The sequence below is a fragment of the Vipera ursinii genome, assembly GCF_947247035.1.
Source record: "Vipera ursinii genome assembly, chromosome: 8".
Classification (NCBI taxonomy): Eukaryota; Metazoa; Chordata; class Lepidosauria; order Squamata; family Viperidae; genus Vipera; species Vipera ursinii.
In genome coordinates this window covers 20,738,915-20,761,639 of record NC_139519.1, presented here as the reverse complement: position 1 = coordinate 20,761,639, position 22,725 = coordinate 20,738,915, and the positions used below count along the sequence as shown (strand labels likewise).

At 39.6% G+C, this 22,725-nt stretch overlaps 1 protein-coding gene across 3 annotated transcripts in view; it reads right to left on the bottom strand.

Annotated features, from left to right (window-relative positions):
- Window positions 1-6,247: 6,247 nt before the first annotated feature.
- NTM (neurotrimin) overlaps window positions 6,248-22,725 on the bottom strand; it is a gene marked incomplete at its 3' end in the record, with an annotated part of 227,829 nt that continues 211,351 nt past the window's right edge. Inside the window, exons 7-9 of one of the 3 annotated variants that reach the window (XM_083368626.1) lie at window positions 16,105-16,140; window positions 10,008-10,040; window positions 6,248-6,348 (exon numbers count right to left, since the gene is read on the bottom strand). In XM_083368626.1, coding sequence (XP_083224752.1) covers window positions 6,248-6,348; window positions 10,008-10,040; window positions 16,105-16,140 — 170 coding nt within the window. The remainder of the gene's footprint in view (window positions 6,349-10,007; window positions 10,041-16,104; window positions 16,141-22,725) is intronic. The other 2 variants (XM_083368627.1, XM_083368628.1) reach the window with 2 other exon arrangements.

Here is a 22,725-nt window from a genome sequence, read left to right as displayed (position 1 = left end):
GGAGCTCCTATGAGCAATTTCTGGCCTACAGGCCTGCAGTGGAGATCAATAAAGCTATAGGACATAGGCATGAAAATTCAGGTGCCAAATACCTCAAGGAATTTCAAGGAAAAAAAAAAACAACCTGGAAAATGTTGGCTACGGTTGAAACTTGTATCAGTGTCAGAACAGCGTAGTCCTCAATTTACAAGAGTTCGTTTAAGTCACTGTTCAAAGTTACAACAGCACCGTTTTTCACACTTACGATCATTGCAGCATCCCTATGATCATATGATCAAAATTCAGATGCTTGGCAACTAGTTCATATTTATGATGGTTGCAGTGTCCTGGGGGTTTGTGCATGTGGTCCCCTTTTGTGATCTTCTGACCAGCAAAGACAATGAGGAAGCCAGATTCATTTAACAACCATCTTACTAACTTATCCACTGCAGTGATTCACTTAACAACTGTGGCAAGAAAGGTCGTGAAATGGGGCAAAACTCACCTATTAAACGTCCCACTTAGCAACATAAATTTTGGGCTCAGCTGAGATCGTAAGTCGGGGGCGACCTGGAGTCTTTCTGAAATGCCAATAGTACTAAATAAACTCAACTCGTTTTGACTGAAACTCATAATATTCACTTGACATCGTAACTTTTTAGGAGTCAGGGACTGGATTCATGTTGGCAGGAGGCCATCAGGATTTGAGCCACTTATGACAAATGCATCAGTCTGTAACCTTCTCATAAAGACATTAAATATATCAAGGCAGATTTATCTCAGAGTCCCAAAGGCTGGACATTTGTTTCTCTCTGTCAAGTCTCTTAGAATCTGCTTTGGGGTGCCTGATTGCATTTAAATTTACAGTTCATCATTAATCCTTTGTTCTTGGTTCAGCAGCTTCCTGTCTAAAAATCTGAAACCTTTCTCTCTTATGTGCCTCAATAGCTGACTAAATGTGCACTTGACACATTAACATAAATGTTTATATTGCCCCTTTGCACAAGCTATGCTCTCAGACCTACGCATAAGTCTTTTTCATTGCTCACGCTATGTCATAATTTTGCGTGGGATTCTAAGGATTGTTCATTATAAGAACATGAAAGAGAATTGTTCTGTACCAAGCATTCTGTGCTTTAGAATCCACTTGCAGATTACTAAAAAAGATTGTTTCAAATCAAGTCCCCGAAAAGAAGAAAGAGGTAAGGAGGAAGGACAGAAGGAATAAAAGAAGGAAGGAAGGAAGGACAAAAAGAGAGAGAGAGAGAGAGAGAGAGAGAGAGAGAGAGAGAGAGAGAGAGAGAGAGAGAGAGAGAGAGAGAGAGAAAGAAAGAAAGAAAGAAAGAAAGAAAGAAAGAAAGAAAGAAAGAAAGAAAGAAAGAAAGAAATCATAAGGATGGTTGAATACTTTATTTGAAATAACTTCAATAGTTCTTTCTTTTTAAAAAAATGTTAAAACTTTAGGGGACAAATTAGACAAGGCATTAACACGTTCCTCTGCATCTTATGCATACGCTTTCTCTTTTAAAATAAGAATAAAAAAATAAAAGGAATGTGAATAACAGCTACAGGGAAAAAGAGAAAGCTATCAAGATTACAAAATCACAACAGATGGAGAATAAACCTTCTGCTCTGCAGCTTCAATGGATTTTCCAAAGTTACTATGTACAGTATATGGGGGGGGGGAACGGGTCCATTCTGGTGGCTAATCAAATATAGCTTTTTTCTAACTTCAGTGTAGCTTTTTTCTTGTCTTGCTTTCCGATTATAGTAGGAGTAGAAACATTTACTACAGTCCTCAGAGTTATCAAATATAGGCTGCTGTCTATATTGCAGGTTCATCTTTGAAGCCACAGCTAATGGAAATAAAAAATAAATAAATACACCTTAACCTGAGCCATATTTTTTTTAAAAGAACTATGCATATTATACACATTGAACATCATTGAACATCCATTCCATTTGTAATGGCTAATCCTGTAAGCTGTTTCCCTTCCTAATCGTTCCTAAAAAGATCTGCTAAGTAATATTGTTCCAAAAATGTCTACCTGTTGCCAATATACTGTTATGTTGGGTTGTTGGCAGACACACAAATTTATCCTGCACTGAATCTGGAACCACCAAATCCTTTCCTCGTGGAAGTTTGAAAGCAACGAGATGTTGGTTAGGGAGCACATTTGCTTCAGATATGTGCTACATAAATGTTAAAGTTGTAAGCTATGGTTTATGAGGTTGGGAAATTGTATGTGGATCTCTGCCTTTTACATAGCTCTGCTGCTGCATACAGAGATATACGGGGTGGCCTGCTGTCTGATTATTCTTTAGATGCTTGTGAACCCAATTTTGAACATTTGGGAGAGTGGAAAATGTTCTAGATATTGCACCCATCCATGCAATAAGTTGAATGTCCCGTCCCCCCTCCCAAACGCTGGGTGTTGTGGGTATAAGCTGTGTTTACAGAATATCCGCTTAGCAATAACAATAATACTTAGACTTATATACCACCCCACCGTGCTTTGCAGCACTCTCTGGCTGGTTTACAACAACTATCTGGGTCCTCATTTGACTGAGCTCAGAAGGATGGAAGGCTGAGTCAACCCTGAGCTGGTCAGGATCAAACTCTTGGCTGTGGGCAGAGTTAGCCTGCAATACTACATTCTAACTGACTGATATTAATCCCATGGATCCCATGGAAAGGCCGGACTTTGGGTTCAAGAAAATGGTGGAGAAATGCTAAGGAATTAAAATCTGCTAAGGTGATAGCTGAAATCCAAATTAATCTATTCATCACACTCCATTTGAGTTGTGACATCCCTGCAGCAAGAGTGCTGTCATTGATTTTATAATGTGTGAAGCCATAGTTTGCTTAAACATGATCTACTGAACAATATTACACAATATTCTAAATCCTAATCTCTGCTCCCCAACCTCAGAGGTGCAACCCGGTTAACCATGTCAGGTAAAGACTAAACACACATTTCCATAACATGCTAAGCTTGTTGAGTATTTAGCTCTGTTGGGTATTTTGTTGATTAACATGTTGTTCAAACCTAGCCTATTGGGTTGACTTATGGTTGACTGTAGGGTAAAGATCTCTACTTGGATTGGGAAACATCTGATGAAATGCAAGATGAGCAAAAAGCTCTTCTTTTTTTCCTTTGCATTCTTCTAATAATGGTCTAAAGTTGTATAGAGCAGACAGCTGTATTGAATGCTAACGGTATGTTGTGTTGACCAAGCTGTTGTGGGCAGATATTTGCATTTGAGCAGTTCTGATTAATGCACAGATGTATACTTCTATAGGGTCACAGTCTTTGACCTGGGCATGCAAGCATATGACCATCAACATGTGTAAGCCAGGGCTGCCCATCTTAGATGTGTATGAAGTGCCCGTTCTAATAACATACAAATCCTTTACAAAAGTTACTGTACTTCTTCAATCGGAACCTAGACATTTTAAAAAAAACAAAACAAAACAAGGAAAATGTTTATTGTGAATATTCCCAGCTGATCAACCGACATGTGATTGTTAATTGTAGGCAAATGGATGAAGTTACATTGAGCGAAGAGGAAGTCTCTTTCCAGGCTCAGGTTAAGACATTGGATAGTGACCGTCAAGACTGACAAGAGCTGCAGAATGGAGAATTTATAGCAGGCAAGGATTTTGTCTGATTACTTCATAGCCTTCCAGTGCGCTCTTTTTTTGTTTGTTTCAACAATCAGTGCAATGGCTTATCTCCAGAAGTTGTGAGTGCTCCATCACTGGAGGCTTTCAAGAAGAGACTGGGCAGCCATTTATCCAGAATGATATAGCAGCTCCTGCTTCAGCAAGGGGTTGGATTAGAAGACCTCCATGGGTCTACATTCTAATATTTACAACCCCATGAATCTATGTGCTAATATTTACCAGAGCGAAATGTAATGAGTCCTGGATTAGTTCTCATCTCCTCCGTCATAAGAGCGAGGATCTCTGAATTTGCTGATGAGATGTTCTATCACTGAATGAACTTAGAGAAGACACCCAGATAGAAGTCACTCCTTGCATACATCAAGGAACCATTGGATTGAAGGCAACTGGATGGTTTAGTTACTACTTACCTTTCCCAGTGCTGGCTTCTCACTGTAGTCTCCTCACTCCCCTCTCTCTTGTATCCAATGTTTTGTTTTATTGAGCTCTGTAAACAAATCCTCCTCCCTATCAACTTAGGAATGAGATGGCACAACCGGATGAATAGACAAAGTGGTACATATTCTTTTTCTTTTTAATGTAAAGTCAGAGACAACCTCCCATTTTGACCTCCAAACAAAGCAAGGGCAAAAAAAGGCCTCTTTTTTAGGTTATTCCCAGCCTCCAACATCAAAGTGCGCTTTTCCAGGTCCATTGAAAAACAAAAACAAAACAAAACAAAACAAAAAACAGAGAGAACAAAAGAAATGCAATTTGAGAAAAGTTTCTCCCCCCCCCTTTCTTCTTAAAAGACATAGCATTATTTGAAATCTTTCTTTCTTTCTTTCTTTCTTTCTTTCTTTCTTTCTTTCTTTCTTTCTTTCTTTCTTTCTTTCTTTCTTTCTTTCTTTCTTTCTCTTTCCTTCCTTCCTTCCTTCCTTCCTTCCTTCCTTCCTTCCTTCCTTTCTTTCTTTCTTTCTCTTTCTTTTCTTTCTTTCTTTCTTTCTTTCTTTCTTTCTTTCTTTCTTTCTTTCTTTCTTTCTTTCTCTTTCTTTCCTTTCCTCTTTACTTTTTTTGCAGTCCTTCCCATGTTTTTAATCTGGAGCTATAAAGAGTTGTGCAGGGTAAGAAAGGATGGGGGGGGAAGGAAGTGTGTTAGCTTTTAACCATCATTATTTCACCCCCTTAAATAATTTTGGATGTGGAAACATACGCTGCAGATTTTTTTTCCTTTTTCTTTTTCTTTATAAATGTCTTCATAATGTAAATAATTAAAGGAAAAATAAGAAAGAGGGAGAGAAGGGGGGAGGGAGAGAGAGGGAAAGAGAAAAAAGAAAGAAAAGAGGAAAAAGAAAAAAAAGAGGGAGGAGTTAAATACACAGTTACCAATAAAACTTTATCCTCCAGTCTAATACACAGTTAACTCCATTTACAGCATGCAGTAATGTGTGTAAGGACCCAGCTGAGAAATAATGTGCTAGAATGCTAACAAAAAAATATTTTATGTATATATATATATATATATATATATATATATATATATATATATATATATATGCTGTATAGACAGTGTGTGCATGTGTGTGTGTGTACACACTACACACATGCGCATACATACACACGCAGTGTAAAAAGAATAAGCATATCAATCAAACTCAACGTACGGTGAGCATCAACCTTTGAATTTCCAAACTTTATGAAAACAGTGGAGAACCTTCTTCATTTGAACACCAGAATAAGGAATGAGTTAGTCAGTTCTGCTGGTGGAGCCCATTGTTTCCGTCTCACATTTTCACCCACAAAACTGTCCATTCTCATCCCAATCGATCACACAAACCACCCACTGACACTGATGCTCCACAGCCTGGAAATCTAGTTTAGAAGCCCAGTCTTCAATTTATTTCATTCGTTCGTTTCTTCCTCTTTTTTTGTTGTTTTTTTTGTACTTTTTTTTAAATGAACTAACAGTTCTAGGCTCATATCAGAAAATATAATTAATAAAATTAATAATGAATCGGAATCCCGTAATATCCATGTAGTACATCCACGTAGTACAATGAATTAATGTCTTAATCGTTGTGTGACGGTGGTTGTTTTCTTGCAGCTGTGCATAATCTTTTTATAAAGGTGGTTGTGGTGGGTTGTTTCTTGGTTAGGATCAGCAATCGTATGGAGGAGAGCAGAGTCCGTGAAGTGGCGAGAATGGGTGGAAGAAAGCCATGAGATATGAGGTGCCAAGCAGGGTATCTGGGAATCCTCCAGATCAGAAAACTGGGATCTCTAAAGAAGAACAACGAAACGACGGAGTTCAAAGGGGCAAAATGATCACTCCGTAGCCAAATACACTAGTTGGTCACCAACAGCTGCAGACTTGTCTATGACAGAAAATAAGGAACAAAAATAGAAAGAAAACAGAACGCTCCATTGTGTTGGAACTTCAGTAGATCATAGTGGATTCTTCTTGGTTGTTTTTTTTTTAGACTTGTTTTCTTTCTCACCGAGATTTTGTGATAATATATTCTTGACTATTATGATTATTTTCTGAAGTATTCTTCCTTTTTTCCCCCTCCCTTCCTCTTAGAATCACCATTGTCGAAAAGGTCAAAACTTGAGCAGGAGGTGTAAAAGAAGCAATGGAAGCAGCCAAACACAGCTAGCTCTTCTTGAGCCACCACTGTTCCCGTCATGCACTGCTCCAGGGCCTGAAGGAAGACAGATTGAATAGGATCAGTTCACAAGCAGCCAAGATGTGGAAGTAATAGGACATACAGAATATAGTTACCAAGTTAACAACAACAACAACAACAAAAAAACAAGAAGAATTGCTGCCATGACTGAATTGAGTCTCTAATCCCTGTTGTTCAGCAAATCGCCAAGTGTACCTCCTGGCATAATGTAAAACTAAAGTTGGCTTGCTTGTTTCATATCTACTGTATTTACATTTCCATTGTATACATAATGTAACACAGAAGTACATAGCCTATAAAACAATTGGTGAATGCCTTAATCTTTAAATATCTGTGCTGGAAGGTGGTATCAGATGTTAAGGGGTGTTTTTTCATGAAATAAGAACCTTGCCCATATTGGATCTTATAGACCAGGGGTCCCCAACCCCCAGTCTGTGGACCAGTACTGGGCCATGGCCTGTCTGCAACCAGTCTGCACAAACAATCAAAGTCCCACATGTGAGATGCAGGCAGCACACAAAACCACACACCCTCCGTTCTACGGAGAAACCTCTTTCCGCAGAACCGGTCCCTGGTGCCCAAAAGGTTGGGGACCTCTGCTATAGACATTTGATATATATTTGTAAACAAGTAAACATTGTACAGCAAAGTCTTTGTAGACCCCGAATTTGTGGGCTAATTAGATGGTTGGGTTTTTTTTTGGGGGGGGGGGACGGGACTGGTATGTAATTTATTTGAGCATAAGCACCATTTAGCTAGAGAAAGCAATGTTCTATCCATTCATTCATCCCAAAATAAGTATAAATATAAAAATAATGCCAGGGGAGCCAACACAGCACCCAGAGTCATATGCATATGAGATGAGTCACCATATAAACCTAGTAAGAAAATAGTGAAACAATAAAATAAAATAGAAATGATAATAAAATAAAATGCCAATGAGCCTCAAGTGTTCTTCTAGCAGGCCAAGAATAGATACTGGAGCTCTTTGCTGTTGCCTCCATCCCAATCAGATGGATTTTAGGAACAGTTAAAAAAAATGAAACAAAGATGCAGAGACAAAATTAAAAGAAATTAGCTAATGTTCTCGTTTGGAATGAATTCTTTTAGAAAATGCATTGTTTCCATATTCCCTCACATGCCACTATGGGGAAAGAGCTTTTAGATGTCAAGTTGGTTTTCTACTTTTCTTTCTGAGTGGAAGAGATAATAGCAGAGCTAAAAAAAGGACATATTCACTGGAGAACTATATTTGGAAGCAGTTCTTGGTTAGAACTTCTGGACACAAGAAGAATGTCGCCTGATCAAGCTAATGTGCTCAGAATTTCTAAACAGTGCTTGCCAGAAGGCACATTTAGAATTTTGACTGATTGATTGATTGATTGATTGATTGACGGATGGATTGATATGTGCCGTCAAGTCATTTTCAACTCCTAATGCCCACACACCATGATGGTCCACCTATCAAGCTTCCCAAAGGTCCAGAATTAGAATATTGAGACACTGGATGTAATGTTTGCCACAATAAGACTGGGCAAAAATATGTGAATGAGTTTATTAATACCCATAGTCCCCAACTTGCAGATCTTACGTTTATTCAATGTAAAACCTGTTCCTCAGAGTGGACACCATGCAACTTTGGAAGTCAACATACATCACAATAAGTCCATACAATGCAGCACACCAAAGCAGGAAAAAATGACTTTTTTCTGGAGTCACCAATGAATTCATGAACTTTTGTAATAAGGGACTATAGTTGGGCTTAAACTTTAGAAGAATAAGACAGATTGCAGCTATCAGATTCTCCTTGCAACTTTTTTTCCCCTAGACACAAATAAATCCCACTTTATAACTTACACATCCAATCTGTTTACACACACACACACACACACAACACAAAACTGATAACATCAACTGATTTAACAGATTATTATGTTCAACAGCAATGCTGAAAGCTCAGAACTATCTTGATAGTTAAGCCGAATCCTTTGAAATGTTGCAACAAACACTGTGAGGAAGACAATAAGGAACTAGTTCCAAAATTGCCATCAGTGGAAGCAGAGAGAACAAAGATATCTAAGCAACCTTTCCTGGCCTTTTGGGATGGCACCCATCTTTTGTGCTCATTAAGTGGGCAGTCATGAAGCCCTACAGTTATTGCAGAGAAGAAACTCTATTATGCCTTGATTATCCACCTAGAGAATGGGAGTACAAGCAAACAAATGAGGTGAGAAGGCCTGTCCAGGAAATCCCTGTTCAGACATCCACCAAGATGCCAGGCTTAGGACTGTTACTGGTAGCTGTGCCTCAGAACTGGAAGTCATATTGGAGGCTGGATCTAATTAACATGGGCTTAAGTGGAATTACTATGATGAAACCTAAACTTGGATGAAACCTAAACTTGCCTTTGCCACACAACCCTTGTTTTGGCAACCAGGGTACTCTCCTGCTTCATGGTCATTTTAAATCAACTCCTGTTCTAAAATCGTCTTCTCAACTACTATTGCCAAGATTGCTATCCCCCCATTCTACGTTTGCACATTCAAGCTTTCTGAGTGAAGAGTTTTGCATTTATCTATGCTCTTCCAATTATTCAAAGCAATTCTAATGGATAGCACAACAGGAGGTGATGTAAATTGCCAGAATAGTCCTACGTGCAATGTTGCAAAGGCCAAGACGTTCACGTGTTCAGAAAGCAAAGCAATAACATGATTTGATGTTGTAGCTGCTGGAGACTGAACACAAGGCTTCATGTTCGAAATAATCATAGATCAGAAAAGTTTTCTGATGTTCCTCATGTAACACATCATTAGTAGACAAAGATGAAGGAGGTTTGGAAGAAGTGCAAAGCATGAGCGAAAAGGGCCCATAGCAAACTGAAACAACAGTTGTGTAAAGACCTCTACAATGCAGGTACTCCTCAACCTACGGTCATAATTGGGATCAAAGTTTCCATGGCCCATCAAGGTGGGTTGTTAAATGAGTCGTGTTTGATTTTATGATGTGTTTTTGGCCATGGGGGTGGATGACTGGATCCAATTTCCCCCACTGATATTGTTGGAAGTCGGTGGGGAAGACCACAAATGGTGATCACAGGACCCTGGGATACTTCATGAATGAGAGGAGTTAAATATAAATCACTTTTTTTGGAGTGCTGTTGTATCTTTAAAATGATCACTAAGCGAATGGTTGTAAGCCAAAGAGCACCTGCCTGTTAGGCTGAAAGAAATGAGAATTAGCCATATTGTTTGTGTTGTGCAGAAGGCTGGCTACAAAGGGCATCTTGCTAACCAAAGCTGATGCTTCAAAAGCAGGACAGGGGATGGACTCCTTTAGCAATTAGGCAGTTGATTTGGTAAGAAAGCTGAACAGGGCTCATGGCTTGATTACCAATTATGGGACAGCGCACACACACACACACACACACACCCGATGTTACAGCTAAACTGAAGGAAAATGCAGGGGGAACAGCAAAGTAGGCAGTGGTGGGATTCAGCTGGTTTGCACCACTTTGGCAGAACCGGTAGCTAATTTTTTTGTTGCCCAGGCCCAGAATGGACATCCAGAAGCAGCCTCCACACAGAGAACCGGTTATTCACATATTTGAATCCCACCACTGGACATAGGGGATTCAAGGCCAGGACTTGGGAAAGTTGCATGAGGTTGCCACTAACCTTTCCCGTGTGTCTGTACTGAGGCTGTCTCTTCTACAAAATTAAAGAACAAGTTATCAAGAAGGCTAAAGGAAAGCTCTTTCTGACTTCTGACCTTCTCTGCGACATGCCTATTTTGACCCTTTTGCTGAATATTTTTTTAAAAAAGGGGGGGATTTCCTGAAGATTTTACTTTGCTTGTCAGTTGCAGACTTGAGGGGCCAGGTGCTCATCTCTGCTTCAAGGCCATTGAGTCAGCGCTGTCTGAAGATATTTTTGTGGTCAGGTGGCCCAGGATGACAACATGGAGCGCTGTTACCTTTCCACCAAAGTGGTATCTATTTATCTACTCACATTTGCATGCTTTGAAATTGCTAGGTTAGCAGGAGCTGAGATGAGAACAGGAGCTCATCCCGTCTTGCGGTGCTCAGATCTCGAACCTGGGCTGTCCTTTTTCCAGCGGACAAGCCCAGCGTCTTAACCACTGAGCCACCGCAAGTCATTCTAGGGCTTCTTCTCACCAGCTTCTGGGAGAAGGAATCCCAAAGAATAATCTAAAACAAATATGCCTGCATAAAGCTGAACCAACAAGAGAAATTGTATATAGGAGTGCAGATCTATCACAAAAGCCCCCCAAATAACTCAACTTAACCCTTGTCACAGATTATCCTTTTGCGATGTTAAGAGCTTGGTATAATTCTATCTTTGCTAATAAGGTGATTTGATGAGTAATGTGAGACAGCAATCAGGCAAACTGTTGTTGTTTGAATCTTGAATAGCAACACCTGTTCAGGGCTGGAAATCTGAAAGATCTCCGAATGGACTAAAAAAGGCTGTTTCAACCAGAACTGGTAAAACCTCAAAAGATGGCTGTGAAATGAAGGAATCCAAAAAAGCAGGAGATAAGAAGACCTTATTTGGCAAGGAAGGTCCCAGACAGATGAGACTCTGGATCTGATACTGTCATGAAAACCAAACTAGGTTTTGCAACCGTAAGTAAATTAAGTGACTGTTGTACAATTGGAAGTCACAGGCCAGATTTGCATTAAGAGGAAGTCGCCAATTATTTCTTACAGGATTTCTTGTAGAATGCATCATGTCTTGCACAAGTCAACATAGTTTCTGGGTTTGTTTCCTATTCAGACAACTGCCTCATTGCTGCAGTTTTTGCTTTTGGTTTGGGCTTTGGTCCTTGGGGTTATCTTCTAGATTAAATGTTGAAATAATATGAACAGACTTCCAAAACACCTTACAGCAGTCTGCAACTAACTTGCCTTAAAATGCTATTTACGATATTTGTTCCAGAGAAGCATTTTTAAAAAGAAATGATTTTGGTGAGAATGCCAATGGAATTTTTTTCCTAAAAAAGACAGCTTTGCCATATTACTATCAAGTTTCCATGTGTACTGGGCATGCCCCATTAACCCTGGGAAAAGATTGCTGATATCTACTGCATTGCACTTAAGATATTTCCATGTTTCACACCCAATTGCTGGAGGTGAGAAGAAAAAAAATACACTGTGCTAACATTCATTGGGTTTCATCCACACTGGCAGTTAACTAATATTTCCTGGCAGGAATAAACATGGGGGAGAATGAGAAGGTTGAAATTTGCCAGGCAAAGAAGTACAAAGTTTAGCTCTGTGAGAAAATCTGAGTTAACAGTTGTAAAAACCTGGCCTTCTTACTGGCAGCTTCCATTAACAACAGTTATCTCTGCTGCCCTCCATCAAGTCTCATGGATTAATTTTAAAATATGTAAAACGTCTCTCAGTTTTGAACATATTTTTTCCCTCCATCGCTTCTGCTAAAAATCAACCGAGAGGACTTTGCGCTGAAACCAGTTGTAGGATGTCAAGGTAATGATTTAGAAGCTAACCAGCTTGTATAATGTGAGATGAATGATGCAATGTTAGGAATGACTCAGCAGGTGTGTGTATCCCTTTAAGAGCTTGAGTATAAAAGGGAAGGCCTTGCTAGAGTCTTTCTCTCTCGTCCATTTCCTGCTGTAACTGCTGTGTATTGGAGTTTGCTGAATGACCACGTGTATGTGTCTTGTTTCTAGTGTATATCTGTAGATAGTGTAATATAAACCACCATTTAATACAAACCACTGTTAACTGTGTTTACTCCTGGGTTATCTCAGTGCAATAAGACCGTGCATGCTCTCACAGGAAATAGCAAAAGACCAATCCCACTCAGATGGACAAGGTGGATCACACCAGTGAGCATTCTGCAAGGGATCTGCATGGTGTTCTTTTTATTGCGTGATTAGTGTTAAAATATTTGAAAAGCTTTAAAAAACACTTATCTTCCAAGAGAACTCCGATTATTGAATGTGATGAATGAATGGTGGAAGAAAAGACATTCCAAGTTAAATCAGAATGAGTTTCAGGCATTTAACCTATCAGTTTCTGGGCATTGGGCTCTGGGCAATGTACTTACTCTAGGTCTCTACCTGGCGATCAAAAGAATTCTCCAGGGTCCCTCCTGTTCCATATTTGATTCTACTTGCAGTGTGGTTTAGCTTGCAGATTTATAGAACCAATCACAGAAACCAAGCCTACACAGTTTGCATCCTTCGCTCCATTATGATTTAGATGTATTTAGAAATTGCTTTTATATCCACCAGGGAACACAAGTTGATGCATATTTTATTAAGAAAAATGCAATAATACAACGGTAACCCAATAAAGGCAACATCGAGCCATTGTTTAAAAATGCGACAAAATAATGTTGAAGTTCATTGGGACTATCAACATTTAGAGCTGTCTAATAGGGGTTAGGGCAGATCTCCCTGTAGATTAAGTCTCTACACAAACTTACATTCATAACTGATACTCAACAACGCGCTTCTCAACAAACATTTCGGCACACAAGGAAAACAACTCAAAATTGTCAATTAAAAAAAAAATCTGACCCTTCATATTTCATACAGGACCATATTAAAATCTGAACAGGAAGACACATTTTAAAATAGAGTTGAATGGCTGCTGAAAATATATTTACATATGGTGAGGAGGGACTTTCAAGTAGAATCGGTTTGTTTCTCCTATTATCCTTTTAAAAGCAGTTAAAAGTGGACGGGGGGGGCATTCTGTCTTTTGAGCAGGATGCCTTTTTTGGTGGCTACCTAATCTTCTCGAGTAATGGGAATGAACTGGACAACTGCAGGTACTCCTTGACTTGCAACAATTCATTTAGTGACCATTCGAAGTTACAACAGCATGGAAAATTTGTCTGATGACCCTTTTTCATAGTCAAAACCTTTTGCAGCATCCTCAGGATCAATCATAACAATAACAACAGCAACAATAATAAGAACAATAATTATAATAATAGAGTTGGAAGGAACCTTTGAGGTCTTCTAGTCCAACCCCCTGGGAATTTTGATCAGGGGTTCAAAATTTGAAGGCTTGGCAACTGACTCATATTTATGACTGCTGCAGTGTCCCAGGGTCACGTGATCCCCTTTTGCGACCTTCTTTTGCAAGCAAAGTCAATGGGGGAACAGGATTCACGTCATGGCTGGGTGACAAACTTATCAACTGCAGTGGCAAGAAAGATCGCAAAATGAGGCAAAGCTCACTTAACAAATGTCTCCCTTAATAACAGAAATTTGGGGCTCAATTGTGGCCAAGAAACACCTGATGTGGCTTGGACATGTTAGGTAAGTGGTACCTTCACATTAAAATAGAAGGGGAGTCTGTAAGGATAAGGATAAAGAAGCCTATGCAAAAGGAAATTTAAAACCTAAGCCCAAACCTAAAATTGTAATGGATTTTGGACCCTCCACCTTGTATGAATTGATTCTCCCCCAAAAATGCCTCCTTTGGATGGTCTAGTTTTTCGTCCCGTCGCTGTCCTTTCTCAAATCTTTTCTGACCACCCTCTTCCCTTGAAGCCAGGGCTTCCTCAAACATGGCCACTTTAAGACTTGTGGACTTCAACTCCCAGAATTCCCCATGGCTGGCTGGGGAATTCTGGGAGTTGAAGTCCACAAGTCTTAAAGTGGCCAAGTTTGAGGACCCCCGCTTTGAGGACCCCCGCTTTGAGGACCCCTTTGAACACTCATTTCCCATCCAAATCATAATATCTGGAACAGATGCCAGGGATACTTACATGGCAGAATGTAGGGAGCATGAGGAGACACATAAGGAAGCCATGCAGAAGGGAGGGGGAAAAAAAGAAACAGAAAGAAAGAAAGAAAAACGAGTTAATAAATCAGCTCTTTTTTTTTCTTTTCTTTCAGAATGAGGCAGCTGCCTACCAATATTTGTTTCTGCAAAGGGACTAAGGGATGCAGACTGACAGACAAACCACATTTGTTTTCTGACAACCCAGGATGGGATCTAACGGTGGTCTGGAGAAGAAGAGAAATGAGGATCTGGCTAAGATATTACCTGCATTTCTGCTGTTTAACTTTTTGTTGTTGTTGCTGTTGTTTTCTTGCAGATGTTTCATTAGCCAACTAGGTAGCCTCTTCGGTTGTTCTAAGAGCTTGGAAGAGTTCTCCTAAAGTGATTTCGCTGGTGATGTTACCTAGGTGGACAATGAAATATCTACAAGAAAACTCAGAGGGCATCAAGGACCTCTCAGTTCACCCCTGAGCTGTAAATGTTCTCTCCTGGTTTTCTTTCAAGTCAATCCTTTTAAACATCTAGATCTGAGTCGTGATTTTCTGCCAGAGGTCATGTCGGTCTCCGCCTGTCTCTGTCTATCATCTATGTCTACCAGGTAGTACAACCTGAGACCCCTTCCAGCCAGTCCCACGTCTCCTTCTACTGAATCCCATCCAATATTCATCAGGCCAACAACTGGGTTGTCTATTTCTTTCCGTTTTCAATATTCATTTCAAAGGCATTGTTTCGTTTTTGTTACTAGGACACAGATGAGGGAGCAGCTGATCTCTTCAAGCACCCCAGATGGCACAGGAATACCTCGACGAATTATTTACAGCATACTCGAAATGGCACAGAGGTTCACACACATTCATTACAGGTGGAATAAGCCCAGGTTTGTGCATGCTGGCCTCCACATGCTCCTTTAAGGGGAACCAGAAAATCAAATCCAGCTAGTAGGTCCGAAGTCTTTCCCCAACTTGACCGGGGAAGTTCTCTTAAGAACAGGAAGAAGAAGTTGGAAATGTTAAATTCTTCCAACCGGCATAATTCTTAGGCGTGTCTACTTTGCAAATCTCAGCCTGGTTTTATCAGAGGTTTCAACTTGTGGCTGTCTCAAAAGAACCCTGAAATGTGTCTATGGAGATTCTCAGTCATTCAGGGCACAGTTGCCTCAAAGGTGCTTTTTCAAAAAAGCAAATGGGCTGTTTTTGTTTGTTTTTAATTTGAGAAAGAAGAAGAAGGCATTTTGCTTCTCATCCAAGACACTTCATCAGTTGTAAGACAGTTACAACTGATGAAACTTCTTGGATGAGAAGCAAAACAAAACAGTCCAGTTGCCTTTTGAGGAAAAACAACAACAACAAAGCACTTTTGAGACGACCTTGAAAAGTAAATCAGCGAAATAGTCTCTTTAAATGATAAGGTCATAGGGCTGGAAGGGACCTTGGAGATCTTCTAGTCCAACCCGCTGCTCAAGGTAGGCATCCTCATACCTTCCTGGACAAAAGGTTGTCCAGTCTTTTCTTTCAAAACCTCTAGTAATGGAACACCGACAACTCTTGAGAGGCAAGCTGTTCCTTGATTAATTGATAGTGGGTAATTAACTCATTGACTTTATGTTAGTTTCAGTCCATCTGGGTAATGGGACAATTCCCAGAATTATTTTTATTTGGTGGGTGGGAGAGGGAAGAGAGAAAGGGTCAGAGTCTTGATGACCTTAGATCCTTGAAAGGGATTTTTCATCCAATCTTTACAAGGAGAACTCAAAATGGATATCGTAGCTCTCAACCGCTGACCAGACATGACACAATGAAAGACAAGGAGACCAAACCCACACTGTACCCTCTCTGGACACACCCCCCCAAGCAGGAAGTGGTACAGTCCTCCATGCAAATCGAACAGGGGAACAGGCAATGTGTATCAAAGGTGGGGGGGAGGGGAATTGCAATAAAGGGAGGCCGAGCACATGTGACATACAGCAAGACAATACTGACCTTGGAACAAGGTTGAGCTTGTGGGCTCACTTATTTCTAAACCAGGCAAGGAAACAATGGAAGAGAAAAAAAAATGAAGATAAAAAAAGGAAAATAAATATATCGCTTCATAATTAGCACTCCACAAAACAGGCTGTATAAGGAAGAAATGAAATGACGGGGGAGGATGCGGAGAGAAGGAGAGAAGACGGACTCTGACATGGATGGGAAAGTCGAAAAAAACGCCCAAGTGCAGTTGGACAGTGAAGCATAGAAAGTAGGAATAGAAGATGAATCCATGAAATGTAATTCATAATGTCAGCCTTGCAAAAAAAATAAATAAAATAAAAATGCTCTAACTCTAACCTTTAGGACCACACATAAATTGTTCTTGGATTTGTTGATGTTATCCTTCAAGTTTGTTGGCTATTTTGAAGATGACCACAGACTATAGGTCTGATGAGCTGTCAACCCAGTGAGAAGGAAGCTAACTTGAAAAGAAAAACATCAATTGCAAGCATCTCCAAAGATAAAAATAGTTCTTTTCCCCTTCTCCTTCCAAAAAAAGAAAAAGCATAATAGAGGATTCATTATTTAAAATTTCCGGAGGCCATTGTTATCTTCATTTATTGCTTCCTGAGCCTGCCTCCTCGCTGTTCCTTATTTCCTCCTCGATGTGAGAAGTGGCACTAGAAAGCAAAGAGTTTCAAACAAGAGGCAGCCTGCCATTTCCCATCCTCTTTGCAACAATAACTTGGTTGCTAGGAAAGAAGTCTATGGTAGAAGCAAAAGCCTAATTAAATTCCAAAATAAGAACCAGAATCCACCAACACCATCATCATAACCACCTTCATCACACACTTGATATTTAGCTGAGGATGAGAAGGAGGAAAAGAAGTAACAGTCACAACGTAATTAAGAAAGATGATTAATTGAAGAATCTAGCTGGGCTTCTGAAGCATCTTCACATGTTAACTGAAGAATCCCCGTATACCGAAGGCATCAAGATAAAACGGAAGCTCTGTTTAATAATCTGACTAATGTAGATTTTGGCTCTTTACCGCCCAAACACCCCACAGAGTTTTCGGATGTAATGTCTCATTCCAAATTCTAGCATCAGAACCCGACTTTGATGCATCTTGTCTTTCGTTACTGGGCTCTCTGCAAGCTAGGTTTTCCTGGATCTCTCTTGTTGTGAGTCCCTTGCTAAAGAACAAGGGGATCCCATTGCTAGGTCTAAGATGGGTGGCAGAACAACAAAACTATTTCTACACTCTTGAATTCATGGCAATTGCCTGGATTGCTTTGCGTTTTGATTGCCTCTTCAGCTACCTTGTCTCAATAATCCATAGCATGTTTCTGTAAGATTGGCTCAAATGACTTCGGGGGAAATCACCTACGGTATTAAGTTCATGACTAAGCTAGGATTTCAGTTTAGGTCTGCTTGGCTTGACTGTGAGGAAGTCTCATCCCTCCAGATGTTTTTGAGCTATAACTCCCAGGGAACCTGGTAGTGTTGGGAGCTGAAGGTAGACACATCTTGGCGGCGGGGGGGGGAGCTCCCTTTCATCTATAGCTCGCAATATGATCTCATTTCTTTTTCACAGATCAATTCTGCTTAGCTTCTTTTATAATTCCAACCTAAATGATATTACTTCTCAAGCAATGCATTATTTCATTGCTTAGGACCACAACTGCTTGGTCAATAAAATGAATAAGGGATACAAGACCCTATTCCATTTCAGCAAATCTTTATGTTACATGTAGTTAACAGGTGTTGCGCAAAACTGGCAAAGAGAGGAAGAATAATTTCTACACCAAGACTAAGCCAGGACAATAAAAAAGTCACGGTGGTATGGCTTTAATTGTCATACTGTGGACAGGGGACCAAATTTTGTCCACTGTGCTAGACCAGGATAGAACCCTTTTCAGTTCACAAATTGATCATAGTTCCTTTATTATAGATAAAGTTAATTGGGGGTAATTTAAACAACTGCAAGAAAAAGAGTCACTATGCTCTCTACACTACTGATATAGTCAGGAAAGGAATTGGTAAGATACATTGTGTGTTTGTAAGATGGTCTATGTGAAAGTAGATAAAAGCAGAAGCAAGTAGAGACAGGATCCAGAAACAGGCAATAGTACACTATACGGGGTGCCCAATGTCAGAAAAAACACAAAGCATTCTCTTGAAAAGTGTTGTCCTTCAGTTAAGAGTTTACCCATCAAACTAAGAGGGCTGTCTTAGGATCTTGCATGACTGACTATGGTTCCAAATCATGGCTTAAGGCTTTGCATTTTACATAAATGTTCCTTATTGTGGCTTAGTTGATAATCCATATGAATTCTTCTGATCTCTTTGGGATCCCTGGATCTTTAGACAAGAATATATATTTCCTCTGTAGAGCATTCAGTTAACATATATCTGTTCAGCTTCAGAATGCCTTTTATGTCCCTGATATTTTACAGAATCAGTCCAAAACACTCGACTTTTATATAATAGATTTTTTTTAAAAAAAATGGACCATCATAGTTATATAATGATGACTATTTTAGTTTGGAATGTGCTCCAGAAACATATATTATATATTTGTTTGTTAAAAATGAATAATGGGATCATCTGTAACCAGAGTCCAAGTCTATCTATCCTGGTCCAAATGCTGGTGCAAAGTTTTGTCCAACCCTCTCATTGCCTATTGCCATTACTGTGGTTATTTGTGGGGTCTATGGGACTCCACCTATCCCTTACTGCACATATCCCCGATGCAACAGGAAGGGTCTATGCTTGCTCTAACTTCTCTCTACAAGGTCTTCTCCATCTGCATTTGAGTGGTGACCTTCTTTTCCCAAAGCAGTGGGAAGATATCAAAGGCCATTACAAACCTTTATCTCTGCTCTAAGAAAGAAAAATCTAACACCAATTTTTAAACCAGGGAAGTCTAAATTGAAACCATTAACGACTGATGAACTAAGAATTGGCACTTTCTAACTAGGAACAACATTAGATAACTATGCCACTCATCCTGGAAGTATGTTTGGTCCCACAATTTTTGCAAGGCTGGATGGTGCAACTCTATGATGATGGGATGGGATAGAAGTCATCAGGAGTTAACTAATCAGCATTATACATCATTTTAGCTCCTAATGTACAGATGAGTACACGATCCCATTGTTTGCATGGTTTCATACCACTGCAGAGATTTCCAATTGCTTCCTCTCCCTCTGCCTGCTTGTGTTGTTTAAGACCAACCCAAAATATTTATTTAATATTGCATCTTATTGATCACCAACTGGAAGCAATTGCACTGATTTCCTTTGACCATCAGTTTCCTTCTATTAGTAACTTTCCCAAAGCCAACTTTATGACTTTCATTCAGTTCCCAAATTTCAGCTGGCCTGTGGTAGCATTACATGTGCTTTGCTATAGTTGCCTTGTAGGTTTAATTTTCTCTTTTTTTAAAATTGAAATGGGCTGAGATAAAACTGTCTTGATCAAGGAACATGGAAGGGAAAGAAGAATGAGCAGAGGCAAAGGAGAAGGATGATAGACTATATAGTTCCTGTGCTTCTATACTGATTTTCCATCCAATGTTGGCCACAATAATATTAATAATGCTGGTGAAAATGTCTTTCCACCCATTATTTTTTTAAATAATGTGAGATTTAGCACACTTACTTCTCCCACTACCTTTACTTATGTAGTTGATGAAGGAAATGGTAGCATCCGAGAAAAAGCTAATAAACCTTATTTCTTTTTAAAGGTAGCCTCTTTCTAACTATGCTTCCACCCATGAAGGAAAGATATGAGTAAGGAAGACACTAAACATCCAAAGTGGAAAGGTTGAAGAAACTCCTCTGTCCCAACTCCATTCAAAGTCAGTTTCTTTTTGCTAAGATATTAAAATTATTCTCTGATGAGAAATGTATACCCTCCTCTATTGCTATCTTTCAGTTCGGTCCTGATTAATAACCACATTTGGTCAATGTGGACACTCCAAGAAAATCTAATGTAAGCATTCAGAAGGAATTTTGACTGGAATTTTGATTGGAAGAAGAATGTATAGTACGTTGTGCTGGTAGAATAAGTGCTAAGATACAATAATTGGAAATGGTCAATCTGATTATTCTTGGGTAGTTCAATGAATAGTTTTCCATGTTCATACCACCTGCTGTAAAGATACATAGAAAGGGATGTAAGACATGGGTAAATCTTGCATCATGTTGATGATCAAGAAGATTTTTAAACTATTTTTGTCACACTCTTAATAGGAATATTGATCATGTTAGATAAGTGACCACATCTTCCTTGTTCAGGGTACAGGGACATTACAGCTCTTTTGTGATTTTGCCTTCTAATGAAATGTCTGGTGTTTTGCTTGGAAGAGTTAGCAATAAAAGGAAACCCAAGAACATAGGATACCATCAGAGCTGACCACCAACTAGAACATAGAAAAACTCACAGAAGTAGTGCAAGATCAGAAGATGTGGAGAGACCCAGCCCATTGAATCGCCAAGAGCGAGACAGGTTTGAACGGAGATCATGATCATCATCATGATAATGATCATGATCATCACCACCACCACAGCTCTTTTGGTCCCATCTTCTACCCTATCCCTTCCTTGTTTTTTGTGAATCTCATTTGCCAAGAACAATGTTGTCATCTTTATGGACAAAGCTTTTGGACCATTTATGCTCCTGGTGGTGAACCTCAAGCCCATCTTGGAATAGTCAATAGATAGAAAACCTCAGAATTCTGGACAACAAGTCTGGCTTGAAATCATGTGAAAGCCAAAAGAAGCAAGGCTCTGGAGGATTTGCTCACCCCAGCTTCTAGTGGGCATGAACAGTGAACAGTCATGCTCGTTCTCTAACATGAAGAAACGTAAGAAATAAGACAAGCAATTAGAGCTGTCTCTGGCTGTGAGTGGTGTCAGATGGATCCATCACTTTAATCAGAGCTCTGGCGTGTGGAGAAAATAGTTTCTAGGGAAGGCTTCAGAGTTCTTCCCCACCTTCCTTTGCTCTAGTCAATTTTTTAAAATTGTATATTGAAGTTATAGAAAGCACAACTTGGAAGCCCGCCTGGAATTGTGGAGATGCTTCGGTTGTTTATTCTCAGACGCCTCACTTAACAGATGGTGCTTCAGTGTGGCAATACCAGGAAAGGCTTGGTGAGATTTTTGCTTTTATTTTTGAGAAGACATAAAGAGTTGACATTCCTTGCTGTTAGTATCTCTGCTTGGTTTTCTAAGCCTGGAAGAAAGGAATTTTGCAAGACCTAATTCTAGAACTGAGTTTGGAAATACCTGGTAGAAATGGAGATGTCCAGAGTAGAACTTTCAAAAAGGTGAAGAATTCACCTTATGGAAATAATCTTTCCAGGAGAGAAAGGTTGGGGTGGGAGGTGGGGGGGAAACACCACAATGTCCTATGTCCTTAAATGGATTTGTTGATGTTATCATTAACAGAAACATTTCACCCATGATCTAAAGTTACAAGAGCCTTTTTTAAGCACACAGCTTGGTACTTTACAGAAAGAGACTAGGGGAGGAAGGGTTTTGGTATGAGTTGAAAAGACCAGTTAAATCCAGAACAGAGAACAGTTAAAAAAAATACACACACACTCTTGAGTCTTTAGATTAGGAATGCCCTACCTTAGCAACTTTAAGACATGTGGACTTCAACTCCCAGAATTGCTGGCTAGGGAATTCTGGCAGTTGAAGTCTACAGCTCTTAAAGTTGCCAAGGTTGGACACCTGTGTTTTAGATGATATCTATGAAGCAGCTTCCTTATCGTTCATGGTGTCAGATTGGGAAGCGACAGTTTCTGACATTGGCTTGATTGCAGATGGTTCATAGGTTCAGGTTATGTTTTCAGCTATTTTATATGTGCAGTAGCCCATGGAATCAGATTTCTTTCATCATACTCTTCTTTTTCATTGAATGGAAAGGAAGAACAATTCCAGTAACCGAAAGTGTGGTTTTTTTGTTTTTTTCTTAACTAAAATTAGTCCTACAACTTTCACTTTGAAACTGGAGAACATCCTTGTGTGCTACTTCCAGAGGGGGGGGGGGAATCAAGGAGAACTGAGAGATTTTTTTTTTTTAGGCTGGATGTTCAGAAACAATGCAGAAGAAAAAAAATGGTTCTTTTGTTGCATTTACATCCTGCCTTTTCTTAGGAGTGTTCAAAGCTCCTCAACTAGGGCTCCTCCTAATTTTATCCCCTTAATAAAATCCCTGCAGGCTATTTTGGGATGGAAGAAAAGACTTGAACGAAGACACTGTTCAGCTGCTACAAACACACTGATATGATATCAATATAACAATCTAATGATTATTTCTTGGGAGATATCTGCACAACCATAATACAAGTTCTAAAATCAGTGAGAAAGAGGATGGAGTATATGATGATTTGGAAAAAAAATGGGATGGTGAAGTCATTATCTATAATATCTGCACAAAATGTCTAAAGGATGGAGCGGTCTACAAACTGATTTTGTCCGATCAAGAGGCTGCTTTGTTCCTACACTCTCTATGCTGGAGGAGACATTTGGTATTCCAGAATTGTATTTGCTACAAGCCCTACATTGACAAAGCCACTGAGATCTTATGTCAGAGTGTAAACTGCAGAAATAACA